Raw genomic sequence first — 15,731 nt, forward strand, 5'->3', positions numbered from 1 at the left:
AATTTTTTAATTCATCTACACTGTTCTTTGTTGTTGTTACGTCAAAATCAGAGTTTAGATCACCACCTATGACTATCTTAAAATTTCTAAAACTAGGCCTATTCAACAAGTTTAGCAGTTCCTCGAGCCTATCTAGAAAGACTATTGAATTACCGTTTGGGGACCTGTATAGTGATACGAAAACCAACTTAAGACAGTTAATAACGATACCTGTAGCTTCGAAATCGATTTCAGTACATAGAAAGTCAAGGTCTAATTTCTTACATTTAAGTGGGATCTTGTCTCTTACAAAAATAGCTACCCCACCGTGAGCACAGTGATTCCTACAGAAACTATTAACAAGTACATAGTCATCTAATTTATTAAACACAATTTCATCTTCTTTGCACCAATGTTCACTTAAACCTAAGACATCTAAATTATTCCCATTCCCAAAGTCATTTAAAACTACATGTTTATTATTGATCCCTTGAACATTTAAGTACCCCACTTAAAAATCAATAGCGTGGCTTTGTTTCACATTGTCCTGTAGTGCTATAACCAATTGCACATTTTTGGTTAAGTCTGCATCATTAAACTCTTTTGATCTTAAAAAATTAGCATGAGCTAGAGGTATTGCATCATCTGAGGTAGTAGACTGTGAGATTATGAGCTGAACAAATTTATTACACATAAGGTGCTTCCTATTGCTGTTTAAATGTAGCCCAGGTATTGTGAAATGTGACCTATCTAGCAACTGCAAATCAACGTACTTTACATTTGGGAAAAACTTACATACCTTTGCTATTTTACGAATGGTACAATTCAGTAGTATATTTACATATGATCTCTCTGCCAGATCATGTCTGTATGGAATTCCCACTACAAACACATTAGTCTTTGTTAACGTACACAGCACCTCGTACAAGTTTCGCACTGCCCCCTGACCCTCATTCCTTGCCACATCATTTCCTCCCGCAATCACAATTAATGTATCTTTCATGGTCATGTTTTTGGAAAGCAATACACAATCTTTCAACACTTCGCTGGTTCCGGCCCCAGGCTTCGTAATGCAGCTCACATCATAACTTGACTGTAGTTTTTCTTGTAGTAGGTTAGCTAGTATGACTATCTCCAAGAATCAAAACGCGTCGTTTGTTACTTAATTGCAATTTACTCGGAGCTACTTTTTTTTTTTTTACCTCGGAGTTCTGTTTCACTTCTTGGGCATGTTATTTTATTTCTTTTCACTTTTCTTCAATATGCAAACGATGATGCTTTTGAAAATTTCCCTTGCACATTGACCGTTGTTTTTCTAGAGTCTGCAAGGGCACAGTTCTTCCTTGTACTTGAATTTTCTACTACTTCACAGTATAGAACATCAAACTTATTGTTTACTGGTACAAAATATAACGTTGTAGATAGATCTCCTTCATTCAGCGTATTACCTTTTTCAAATACCATGTTTTCTGCTCCCCTTTTGTTATTCCGTACCTGTGTCTTATCGTGTCCAGCAGTATCCTGTACTACAGAGTCAATTTGTATAGCTACTTACTTCATTAAGTTTATTTTTTTTTTTTAACTTCGTGTTCTCAGCTTTCAGAGATTCCACATCACACTTTAAAGCACATAGTTCTTCATATAATACACTTAGTATTTCAGGAGTGTTACATTTGCATTCAACACTTTCCAATACACATTGATTGTCATTTGTCACTGTTGAACTGGAATTTAGCATTTTTCTTGAAGTTGCTCTTGTGATTATTGTATTTTTGTTTCTAATGAATTCCCGTGGTTTACATACCTCTTGAGCACTATTTGTTTCGGTTTTGTCACAAATATCACACTTAATTTTATTCTCTACACGGGGAGCCTCAAAACTCTTACCTACCAGTGCCGCCATCTTGAAACAAACTATCAATATTTTACCCTCACATGCTCCATACTGATTTCTGTAGTTAGCAAGAGGATTTCGTATATTTGTACAATATAACGTTCCGGAGAATAGATTTTTCTCAGTGTATATGGCCATAATACGAGGAAGGTTCAATAATTATTGTCCCCGGCATATTTAAAATACTTGAGCTGGAATGCTGATGAGGGATCTAGTATCCTAATATCTTAGATGCCTATATGCTAAATTTCAGAACCATAGCTGCTATATTAATATTCTTTTTTGTCATTTTACGTGTGAGGGGTGAAACCTAGCTTGAAAAATTGAGAAAACCGAACAACGAGCTGCCATCAAGTACCTCCAAAAAAAGGGATTAAGCCCAAAGGAGATTCATGAGGACATGATTAGTGTGTTGGGTGATTAGTCTCCTTCGTACCAGTGGTAAAGAACTGGTGCCGCGACTTCTATTGTGGCAGGGAAAGCTGTCAACAGGCTCCTGGTGCTGGTCCTCCAACAACAGCATGCACCCCAGAAAACATTGATGCTGTGCATACGATTATAGCAGACAGACGAATCACGGTGCAACCGTTAGCAGACATCATGCACATCTTTGTAGGCTCAATGGAACCATTGTGCATGAACACTAGGGATTCAGAAAGGTGTCAGCGCGATGGGTACACAAAATGTTATCTCGTGAAAATCAGAAAGACAGAGTTCGATGTTCAAGGGCTGGTTTGGAGGTTATGGGGGCAGACCTGAAACAGTTCTGTGATAAATTTATGACAGAAGATGAGACGTGGCTCCACCACAATGATCCCGAGTCCAAATGACAGAGCATGGAGTGGCAGCACAGCAGTTCGCCTCTCCCACGCAAGTTCAAGGTGCAAGCATAAGCACACAAGGTTATGGCCACAATATTTTGGGATGCGAAGGGTGTGCTCCTTATTGACTACCTGGAGGTTGTACACACTATCACGGGGCCTATTATGCAGCCCTAATCCCTAAGTTACGCGAAACAATCAAGGAAAAACGGTGCGGGATATAGCAGCGAACAGTCTGTTCCACCAAGACAATGCCCCGGCCCACTAAAGCCATCTTGCTGGTGCCGCAATCCATACTGCTGGGTTGGAACATCCTCTCTACTCACTCGACCTCGCCCCTACTGACTTTCATTTGTTCCAAAAGTTGAAGGAGCACCTCTGGGGGAATAAGTTTCACTCAAATGCAGCTGTTATTGAAGCTGTGGATGAATGGCTCACGGCTCTGCCAGACTTTCTTTGAAGCTGGCATAGTGGCTTTACAGCATAGGTGGAAGAAGTGTATTACTATGAAAGGAGACTTTTAAAAAAAATTAATACTTCTTATAGGTCAGGGACAATAATAATTGTGCCACCCTCGTACTTTTTTGGTTTATTGGTCACTTTGAAATAAAGGCGCGTTTGATTTTCTTACAATACATAGTGAAAATGATAGCTGTTTTCCCTTTTAATTTGCGTCCTGTTAAATTTCCTATGTTCGATAAAAGTATCATCTACTTCCACGGTTGTTCGGGTTACTCCTATTTGGATGTATTTAAAAAGTAATCTTTGAAAAGAGTACTTTCTTGCTTTGCACTCTTGGAAAGAGGAGTGGGAGTGTTCTAGAACTTCACCTCTTTTAGTTTCCTGTTATAGAGCCATGTATTACGCTGGTGTAAAATAATGAATTCAGCCCTTTTTGTTTGAATGTGGTATAACACAACCAGCGAACGAGTGCGGGCGGCCGGTTTTGGAACTAAAATGCAAGCAGCAGTGTTTCTAACCGGACTACTTGTAATCAATCTATCACAGTTCTTTCTGTCTTGTTCGTAATAAACCACTTCACGCATATGCTCAAGTCAGGGGCGGAGCGATCGGGGTCTTGAGTAAGAAAATTCTTTTGTATTGACATCATATTCGGATGTACTTTGAAAGTTTGGTGAGAGAGAGAGAACTGATAATCTTTCACCGCCACACTCTAACCGTTTCCCCAGGGGTCCTGGGTCCACCCCTTGATTGAGATGGTACATAAAGATAATTTTGTCTAATCACTGTCATTATTTAGCATGGTTTAGTATTTTTTTTTTTTTTAAAAAAAAAGAACTATATTTCTGCCACATTTTGAAAACTTTATTTGAAAGTATTCAAAATGTGGCAGAAATATCTTTTTTTTTAAAATTACTAAACCATGCTAAATAATGACAGAGATTAGACAAAGTTATTTTTATGTACCATCTCAATCAGGAGTGGACCCAGGACCCAGGGGTGCCCACAAGGGGGGGCTATGACGCAAACTGCGTCATTGAAATATTTGGGGGGGGTTAAAAATCTATATAAATATGTTTGATGGGGGGGGGGTAAAATTAATCGAAAAGAAGATTTTTTCATGGAAGAACACCTACGGATAGACAATTGGGGGGGGGGGTGCGTCATGGACATAAGGGGGGGTGGGCACCACTGCCAGGACCCCTGGGGAGACGGTTAGAAGTGTTGCATTGACGGCGGAGGGGAAGCGATTAAAATGGGGTGCCTGACAATTGAAGGTTCCTTATAACTCTAGTAAAATTCAGACAAAATCTCTGAATTACGTAAAAAAAGAAAACATACAAAATACATTTTCAGGGTAACTCTTACAGCCATTACGTTATTCTAAGATTAATGTTACTTCTGAAATTTATTAGAGCGAATATGTATTTGAATAACAAAACCACTTTCATAAGTTTTTCAAAGTATCAAGTTTGAAAAGAACGAAGTTTGTCTTCCATTGTTATCTCATTGCTCAAAGATACCGGTGATGAAGTAATTGGCTGGAAATCAATAGGCCGTTTCTTACATCAATTTATAAAGAAGATGAGTGCCAATGTTAAATATGTCACTTCAGTATTTTTTTTTTTTTTAAAGCCACCCAACCTCTTGCAACCATGCGTAGCGCATTTTAATACTTATACTTGAAATAAAAATACAACTGAATAAAGACGATTGACTTTGCCTTTGAATTTCATATGTGAATAACAATATAGGACTTTTCAGATAGAGGACAGGGAGGAGCAGGTTTTATTAAACAAGACCGTACATCTGATATATTTGAACTATAGGCAACTTGTGTTTACGGGCTAAACTCAGTCCTCTGAAGTCAATCGACAAATACCTTTAAGATGTTCAACAGAATAACGTATCAGCATTATTATATACTACAGACACAAATATAACACTAGGCTCCCAAGTTTCAAAATTATATTGTGTGTGAAAACAGTTAGTAGATTTAATTCTTTGTGACCTGATAGCAAAAACCTGAGAGAAATTCAGTTAGTCCAGAGGTAATTTCTTTCCTCATAAATAAAATTTATTGTGTGCTGAAGCAATGATACTTACTCTTACACTACCCATACGCTGATGTTTTATCAATACTTTTATTCGAACTCTACCAAAGGGCTGCATTTCTATAATGATCGTAAAAGAAGGGTGCACTGAACCAAATTGTACAAATCAATCCATAAAGCAAGCTATCCAATCCCATAAATCTTTAAAAAATGAAGGAAAAATTTCTTCACCTCCTTTTTCCAATTTCATTTCTCGAACAAAAAAATGAAATTTCTTTATTTTAACGCCCCACGATTATGTTGTTTATGCTAGAGGAGACAGATGATTAATGAAAGTGAAAGATTGTAAAATTAAATTTGTTCTCTCAATGGGAATCAAATCCAGAACCACATACAATAAAAGCACATGCGCTGGCCAATAGATCAGCGGAAAGGACTTTCACAGTTTTCGAGAGGAAACGTTTCGAGATTCCTCCCTGGCTAAAACTCGAAAAAATAATTTATTTGTCAATCGATAAACATACACTTAAACAGCAGCATCATGAGCCTTAACCTTAATTTGATTTAAACCTACAGTTACAAGATATTGCGCAAAACTCTAAGCTATCAGCCCAAAATTAATCTTTTAGTCACTGACATTTCATTCCTGCGTTTTACTGCTACTGTTTTATAATGAAATCGAATAAAACATAATCTATTTTTATACAATCTGCTTAATACACGGTAGAAGCTCACTGAATTGTCAACTGTGCTATGTTGTTCTGAAATTGGTAATTTCCATTCATAAACCACTATTCACAATACATCTGCATTACTTCAGGAATGGTTCACTACAATGCATACATAAGTTACGGCGTTTTTTATTAAGCGTAAAAAGATTAGACTATGCATAACATCTAAACTGCAACTTTAAAAAACCGTTGGATACACTGCAAAGTGAAACACTCCGCTCCCCTGTCCCACGCGCTTGCCAAGAAACTGATGTAAACACAACAGCAGCGCCATCCTGCCAAGCCCACTCCAGAGATAGGACGGTGGCAACATTGCCTGTCAACATTGGGAAAGAGGATAAAACAAAGAAGATGCAAATACCGAAACCAAAATGAAATTTGTATTTATGTTTTAAAGCGATTCTAATTTTCAAAATAAATGGCAGCTTTACTGAAGAAACGAGCTCTTGCTGAGTATAGTCATGTAATTCAGGTAAACAGTTACTATAATATAAGAAATTATCTTTTGACAAATGTGAATAATGATTTCTACAGAAATGAAATTGAATTTCAATGTTTCAGGTTACTCAATTCCGTCATTTATTTCTCCTATGATTGGTATAGTAGCGGACACCATTTCAATTTAGGCTAAATGCAACTCATTCTGCCTGATCACTGGCTTTTCCAGGAAAATAGCATCTTTTTTGTTGCTTAAACCATAAGAGACTAAACAGGTTTTGATAGTTTTAGGTACGATTTGGTAAGTAGTAACCTAAATTTTTGAAAATGATGAAAACTACGGAGAGGAGAGGTTTATGTATATTTTTGGAGTTGGAAGGCCAATTAAGTTAGGTTAGGTTAGTTTTCGACCCCCTTAACGGAACATGGACCCAAAATTTTTTGAGTTTATCCAGAACTGGGATAAACTTTGTAGTACACGCTCCAAGTGCGCATCGATATATAGAGCCACTTTAAAAGCATGAATACTATCTAACCGAGTCAGTGCAGGAGTGCAGTAGGGGAGGTGCGTCTGGAAGGTGCAGGCGCGTCAGTGAAGGGGGTAGAGACATAAACGAGGATCGCAATTCTGTGTATGGCATAAAATTAATTACCTTACATCAGGGTTGGCTGGTTTAAACCAGCTGGATTTTTTTTCTCAAAAAAAAAAAAAAAAAAACGGGAGTGTTCTAGATTACTGATCCCCCATGTAGGTTAGTAGCCGGTTTGGTTTCTTTCTGTAAAGAAGTTTATGCATTTAATTTACACGGTATTGCCGAGCGAGCGTTAGCGAGTGAAGGCGGGTTAGAACCCCGCAGGGCACGTTGTTTTCTGTCTTTATTACTGCTCAATGGGAAGGGGGACCAGTAATCTAGAACCTTGCCAAAAGAAACCAACTGGTTTAAACCAAACAAAAAAAGCGTGAAAAATGCTTTAAATCGTGTGAACTTCATGGTGAGTCTCCACATATGAAACCATCTGCATTACGTTTATGTACTTTTCACCTTTTAAGCAAGGGGTCCCGTGTTCAATTCTCGGTCGAACCACAACCCATATTTCAAGTGGAAACCAATTAGCGATTCGAGGTGTCCCTTTAAAGGAAAGTCTTCTCCGTAATAACCGTGGTATTTCATAAGGATGTTAAGCCTAAGCATACGAAACGAAACCAAATTATATATTTCTACTTGCCTGAATGCCTGTTGTTTTATAAAGAAGCCAAGGTTGCTTAAATATATTGATAGAAATTGGCAAAATTTATCAACTGCCTACGCAGCTTCCATCAGCAGCTTGGATTTGACTTAATTTTATTGAATGATATCTACATACCAAATTTGTAATTTAATACCTCAGTTTTAGCATAGTGATTATGATACGTTGACCTTAAAATTTTAACACTTAAAGTAATATCAGGATTTTCCCAATGGCTAAGACGAGAGTTTCCCGATTTATATATAATTGTATAATATTTTTACTTGTGTAACTGTTTATCTTTTTGTCCTTTTGAAATATCACTTGCCTATGTAACAACTAGGCCTATGTAAAGATCAGTACAATGTATTTTTATCAGGAGTCCTTCGTGAGTGAGTCGCAATCGCATTTGTGACCAATTAGTCCCGGTTTCGTGTCGACGGACAATTTTTCTTGAATGAAGCCGAGAAGTGGTTTGTATTCCGCTTTAAGCTTATGTGACCCCTTCCAGTATAACCTTGTTGTTGCATAATAACACCACGGCGAAACAAACTAATTTCTGTCCATATCTAATATAAATACATAGAGTAAATTATTTAAACCCAAAAAACCGGGTTTAAACAAAAAACAAAAAAAAAAAAAAAACGCTTTTTGCTTTTTCAATAAAAACCATGTTTTTTGCCAACCCTGCCTTACATGTTGAACTAAGGTATTGAGCGTTACTAAACACGTTACAGGTTATATCCCGATGTTTTCATTGTTTCCATGTTTGTGTTCCAAAGTAACATAACACGTTACTGGCGTAAATTTCAAAATTATGTGGATCCTTTAATTCTCGGACACTTCTAGTTGCGCGTCAAGAGTTATTTAGTTCAGATAGCCTAATTGACTTCGTGTACTGTGGTTCCTAGCTACCTTATAAGCGAATCCACGCACAACAGGTTTGACTTTCATTAATGTATGTTTAAGTAGATACGAATTTCACAGGTAAGAACACAACATATTTAGATTATTTACATACTAGTCTATGAAAATATTATTACAAATTTTGGCGTTACTGCTGTATCGCCGGACCAATTTGAAAATCGAAAAAAATGCACCAAAATATACTGTATTCGGTTATATTTGGTTGGATTACATTAAGTTATGTTAGATTATGTTTTTAGGTGTGCAGTTTTACTATACAGATCCATAGTATAAGTAGGAATAGGGGTAGTAGTAGTAGGAGAAGGAGGAATGGGTTAGAAGTCTCGCAGGGGTTGGTTGGGTTCTGTTCTCAACATGAAATGGGCAAATTAAAGACTTGCCCAAATTTTTCTGTACATTTTACAATTTATGGATCTGTATAGTAAAACAAGTGTACCTCTCCGCGAAATAGTTCATCCGCCGCCATATACAGTGCCACTACAACATCAAAAACAACACAACCACTTTCTGAACTTTTACTATTCCCCTTACCTGACTTTCACTCACTTTTCCTCATAAACTTAAATAAATTCTCCAGTTGACCTGGTAAATTTCCTAAAATTGGTCCGGCAATACAGTAGTTAACCCCAAATTTCTTCTGTAAATTCTACAAATTGGTGAATCCGTACAGTAAATCTGCACCTTAATTTCTACCGATGGTGTCAAGGATGTTATAAAATTGAGGATCTGCTCATACAGTTTCACCACGCCTACTCTGCCCGCTCCGCGCCACTAAAATCGCAATGTTTCGAGCCAACAATCATGGCTGAAACTAAAGTAGCCAATGATACGTACCGGTTCCGACGATTAAATATTTAAAAAAAAAAATTATTGCCCAGAAATGTTCATGAGAAATTTGTATTTCTCACACGATACCACTTCTTCAAACTGCATTAAAAAATAAAAAAATAAGATTTGAAAAACAATCAAGTACGGTATAATTTAAATATAAAATGGTCTCCTTTTCCTAATTTTGAACCAACGGAAGATTAACGCTATTATTAGTCGTAGTAGTTCGCAAAAACTTTACTGGTAGCCCTCGTATTAAATCTTGTTTCCAATATTCCTAATAAATATATCAGTTTTCAATAAATATATCAGTGGAATGCTTGCTACAAAAAAAAAAAAAAAAAAAAATCCTTATGATGATGAGTTTGAGTCATTCGGATTTGCGTCGGTATTTTCAGTTGTTTCCTGTGTCATTCATATCAAAGGCGGTCCTGTAAGTGAAGAAATCGTATTCTGAATCAAAAAGCCAAGATATACAATACCAAGTCTCATGCCTTACATTCTGCAGGTTCAAGAGTTACATTTGGAGATTTACTGGAATTCTGCACTTTCTGTTATCACAGGTAATTATTACATTCGTGTAAGTGAATCGACTCATATTTTGTCAAACAGAAAGTCTATAGATAGCAAATGTCGCATTTGTACGTTCATAGTGACTAAATTGTTTTTCTTAAGTTCTAATCAATTCTCTCAAAGTTAAGAAAGAGCAAATCCATCTTCTAGCAGCCAAATACAAATCCTACTATATGAAAATCTTTAGCCCAATCATCGAGTTTGAACAAAACACCCATGAATATGTTTGCTTAAAGATGAAAATAGTCAGGGTTGGAAACGACAAATTTATTCAGTTCCAAGAAAAGTTACTGTTTTCCTATTGAGATTTCCTCCAAAGTTGGGGTATATTTATTTATATTTCACAGATGACATCACTTTTCTAGGAACCGTATGGACGCATATGTTTAAAAATAGTTCCGTTAGATTCAACATCCTCAAATTTGTATAAAAAGTACAATTAAAAATATATACAAGCGTAAGCACTTTTACCATTGACATATGCGGTATTTCTAAGGTCCATACTTCGAGATCTTATTCCTGTGACTCCATGGATGAGTATGTTTAAAAACAGTTTCATTGAATTCAGCATTCCCAGATTACTATAGAAAGCATAATTAGAAATTTGTGTAAACGTTGAGAATTTTTACTAGTTGCATGATCGTTAAATCCTTCATAAAATCATTTTGGTCCGTTTCTAATCTAGTATTTAGGCAGCGAAAAAATATTTTCTTCTTTTTCTACAGACGCTAGTACATGAGTTTTCCGAGGTCGAAACCTAGTTAAAAGTCACTTTCTCGTCCCCCAAAATAAACTTTACGAAATTTCATAAAAAATTTATGGTGCAAATAAAAAATTTTGTGATGTTGAAGCATTGATAAGTCTCTCAATCAATAATTCTTCTATCATATTTCCATTTATAACTCAGAGGATTACAATGTTATCTATCATTTACAACTGGTAATAATGTTCTATATCCATCAATCATTCTTACTGCCTTATTTCCATTTACAGCAATCAGTAGTATGATTTTTTGCACTAAGAAGCAGCGCAATTGATGCGAGAATTGCGTATTTATATTTTGTGTTCCTTTCTGTTTATTTGCTTGATCAGTATAGTAAGTTTTCCTTTTTACAGGAGCTACCAAAACCGAAAAAGCTTAGAATTGTAAAGAAGCCATGGAGTGGAAGTTCAGCAGCAGCATATATTGGTCTTTTAGAGAAATGTAAGGATAGCAACGAGGCTCTTCATGTTTTAATACGGATTTCAGAGTCACTTCAGTTCCAGGTTTGTGTTGTTGTTATATTATTTTATTATTTAATTTTACTACTGTGTCGTGATTTTTACTCTGTTTGACCTTGTGCATAGCAACTAATAGAATCTGGAAAAGACACTGAAAATATTATAGAAATTAAAAAAAAGTAACATAAGGTACCGTAATTTTTTATAGATTTTCATTCCCTTCCTGTTTATGAATCATCATGAACACATCATACAAGTCTTAATGTTCCATTTGATGTATGTTTTTCTTGAATACATTTGGACAGAAAAGTACTTCTCGAGATAAACATAAATATATCCCTTACATATATTTTGTCTCTTTACATGTTACTGTTCTGTAACAATAATGTATTATGTGAAAATACTAAGAAACGTATTAAGAAGAAAGTATTTACAATTTTCTTTTTTATTTCCATATACGAGAGTATGCGCAACATTCTAGAGAATGGACACCACTTACAACCATATTCAAAATTTGTTTAAAGTTTATATATATATATATAAAATAACTGTTTGAAGTGCAGTAGAACGTACATAGAGATTCACTGATATTTGGTAACTTCTGGAAATCTCAAACTGAAGAGTGGCAAATGTTTTCGATGCAGCCAGTATGCTTTGAATCAGGAAAATAATCGAACAGTATCTGCATTAGCTATAGTGTCTATCTGGGAATAAAGTTGTCTACGTATATATGAACATTGCATACGTATAAACAGAAATGGATTCCAGTTGTCACTAGTCTTTGACTCAGATTTTCGGTTCAAAATTACAGAAGAAAATAATTTCATTGAAAGGAAAATGCTTTTTTGTCTGTGGATGTACTGTCTTACTTTAAAAGTAATGGTCAGTGAGCTTGCTTATAAAAGCTTTGTACTCATATTTAGAAAAGACATTGTTCGAAACAAAACGAAGCACCGACATCAAGAGTGAAAAAAATGTGGGTGTTTAGAGAATAGACTGCTGTGTAGCGCACACTTGCTCTACCCATGACAATGCCACAATATTTGTGAGAAGTGGGAGTAAGATACGCTTAGGGAATTCTTAATTTTTGATTTAGAGGAATATGTTTAAATATCCAGAAAGTTAATTAAAAATTTATTTGTACAAATTTTATGTTAAGTTAATAACTGTTAAATGCTAATAGAAGCTTTAAATAACTAAGATAGTCCTTTGCATATGCTGACTCTCTTTTTCGTAAGATCTTTCTTTATCGCCACATGCTCCATTAGGGACTCCTAAATATATCAGTTTATGGCCTAATACTGCCCACCATCTCCATATTTAGAAATGTTCTACCATCAAACAGTTGTTATGTTGGTAATTACTTTGATTCCCGGAAGAAAATCACACTGCTCATCCTGATAGAGAGAGAGACATACAGAAATCTAGTATATATATTGATATACTGTACTTACCAAACAGCTTTTTGAAAGAATTAAAAAAAAATATGAACTTAATCTACTTTTCCTGGAGTTACAATCATATATATTTTTTCAAGTGAACACACATGACTAAATGCGCCATACACATCACTTGTTTATATGGACTCTGATATTTGTATTACTCACGAACACATACAGAAATAAATAAATAAATTGCATATGCACACTTTAAAATGACGTTGACATGACGTCTTCATTCTTGAAGTGTCCTCAGGCCTTCAACTGAAATTTCCGTTATTGAGAAAATTATAATTACTGAGTAGGTGATCCTTGTTCAGCCAAATTCCGTTCTATTGTCTAATCTCCACATTAACCTTCACTAACACACACACACAAAACTGCTTCTTGGGGTGGCATACAGCGTATAATGTTACCAAGATTCCTCTGCAGCTTCCAAGAAAGATTGATTTACACAGATGAAAGTCTTGTTACTGCAATGGTGGTGAATAAGTTCTTGAAATATGAATGTACACTTTATGCAAATGAATTTTTCCTAGATATGTACAACATTGTAAAGATGCTACCATATCATCTGAAAGTAATATTAGCAAGTCCCCTATTAGCTTTGGCCGTGGTGAAGACAGTCGATGATGGTAACACAGTTTATGTTCTTTTCAGGATTATGACGCACTACTGATTACTCCATGCACTGAACATCTACTTTTTTTTTTCTTTCTTTCTTTCTGGGAATGTAAACACAAGTAAACATAAAAGTAATTTTAGTAAGTAAATGAAGGCTTTTGCCCGTCTTCATGTGTGACGCACACAGTCGTTTTGCACTGTTGTATTCTATACAATCAGTGGGTTTTGTCGGGTCCTCCCGTTTCCTCCTTTTTTCATTCCACCATTTCATGGAATTCTCATCATCGCCGTCTCCTTTAGCCTACACGTAAAACTGAAATAATTTAATTTCCTTTTCAGTGATATAAAATTGGTACTAAAACTTGTGTGTTATAGAAAATCAAAATAACACTGTATTACGTAAGTTAAGTGTAAAACCTATCGTTTTGATTCATTTTAACAAGTCTTGTAGTACTCATAATCCGAATACGTTCAGGGATATTTCATTAATAAAATTAATACGTCAATTTTCTTTCTGATTTTTTCGTATAATAGGACGAAGATGCAACGGAAATCGTTAAGAAACTGTCGGAGCATTTCCAACAGGAACGAGAAGCTGCTGTGAGAGCAAAAATTCTTTCCATTTTTGCAGACATTGGAAGTCAATCGGGTACAGATGTTCAAGTAAGTTGCATCTTCATATTGTGTTGTATAACGTTACAACTGTTGGTGATACGTAAACGCAACTAAGGACTTTCACTATTCTAAAGTCTAGGACACATAGTGTTGTTGGGAAGATTCAAATGACGCTGGTGATTTCTTAGTATATCCATCTTCAATTTTTAATTTTTTTTAAAGCAACGCCCAAAAAACTTTGGTATTAGTTAAGCAGTGTGTATCAGGATAGAAATTTTACTTCTGTCGGTCTCTTCTCTAAACTGAATGTAGTTATTGTATTTAGTTCTATATAAGATGTTACTTAAGGATAAGTTAAGTTAGGAATTAAAATATTTTAATGGGTATGTAATAAATACACTATTAACGGTGTTAAATACCTGCACCATCTTTGTTTGCCATCACGGTTGAAAGATAAAATAGTTCTTTTTAAGTTTCTTAGAGCAGTTTTTCTTTTCGGAGGAGAGAGAGAAATTGATATTCTGATTACCAGCACTCACTGTATTCGTTTTACTTGGAACAACAATATTTTAATTTATATACATCTACTTAGAAACTAAAAGGAATATAGATTTCGAAGTAATTTATCGATTAATATAGATTTTCCTGAATCTTTTAATATATATTTGTTACGAAATTTCAAGTTAAATGCGTATTATTATTTTTAAAAAAAAGCTATATTTCTGATTTTTAAAGTATAGAAGTACCTCGACCTTAGTACCTCTCTTGATAACCTTAATTAACCAGTGACATAGCTTAGCTTCTCAACACAAATTTCCACGTGATTCTGAACTGTCAATTCGTTTCTAACTTTGATCTGATATATATATATATATATATATATATATATATATATGTGTGTGTGTGTGTGTGTGTGTATGTATGTATATATATATGTATCGGGTATTCTAAAAATGACACTTATGGACTTCTTGTTCACCTCAACCATAGGTTAGTGAACAACATGGAAATATTAAAACTTTTCTCTTGCTTGGGAGAGCTGTTTTATACTTCGATAAGGCCTCTTCTTCGTAACTGCATCTAGATATTCTATCCTTTGTCTTCCTCTTCCTGGTTTTACTTCTGTCTTTCCTTCTATCAGCACAGTGATCCAATCGGAGTGCCGAATAAGATGGCCAAGCATACTGTTTTTTTCTTTTTCCTATTATCTTTATGATCTGTCGTCTTTCATTAGCTTCCTTTAGTATGTCTTCATTCTTTTTCCTTTCGGTCCATAATATGCGCAGCATTCTGCGCCACCACCACATTTCAAATGCTTCTAGCTTGGATATTTCAGCTTTTCTCAATGTCCACGTCTCTGATCCGTACAGCGCCACGCTCCATACCAGTGCCTTAATAAATCATTTACGAACGTCTAGTAACACATATCATGATGTTAGTAGTCCTCTTTTCGTATTGAATGCTTGTTTAGTCTGTTCTATTCTGGAACTTGTGTCTTTTTCATTTCTTCCGCCCGAGGATATTAGACTTCCGAAATAGGGGAAGATCTTAACGTCATCGATTTTCTCTCCATCTAGCCATACGTTTGCCTCTTCCTGTCCTGCTCTTGTGCACTTTATCACTTTCGTTTTCTTCTTATTTATCTTCATTTTGCATGTTTTTTCCAGTTGGTAGTTCAAATTTGAAAGTGCTTCCTGCATGTCCTCATCTCCGCTATCAATGCTATGTCATCCGCAAACCTTATTGAGCTGAAAACGTGACCATTTACTTTTACGCCTTTCTCGTTTTTATCCAAGAATTCTTTCATAGCCTCCTCTATATAGACGTTGAACAGGAGAGATGAAAGTCCACATCCTTGCCTCACTCCTTTACTTACTTTTGCTTCCTTCTGATCTCTT

At 35.6% G+C, this 15,731-nt stretch overlaps 1 protein-coding gene across 1 annotated transcript in view; it reads left to right on the forward strand.

Annotated features, from left to right (window-relative positions):
• The first annotated feature begins 6,254 nt into the window (after positions 1–6,254).
• IntS4 (integrator complex subunit 4) overlaps positions 6,255–15,731 on the forward strand; it is a 49,969-nt gene continuing 40,492 nt past the window's right edge. Inside the window, exons 1-3 of the mRNA XM_081769404.1 lie at positions 6,255–6,413; positions 11,051–11,200; positions 13,753–13,881. Coding sequence (XP_081625530.1) covers positions 6,360–6,413; positions 11,051–11,200; positions 13,753–13,881 — 333 coding nt within the window. The 5' untranslated portion in view covers positions 6,255–6,359. The remainder of the gene's footprint in view (positions 6,414–11,050; positions 11,201–13,752; positions 13,882–15,731) is intronic.

The sequence above is a fragment of the Thermobia domestica genome, chromosome 8 (assembly GCF_964235325.1).
Source record: "Thermobia domestica chromosome 8, izTheDome1.hap1.1, whole genome shotgun sequence".
Classification (NCBI taxonomy): Eukaryota; Metazoa; Arthropoda; class Insecta; order Zygentoma; family Lepismatidae; genus Thermobia; species Thermobia domestica.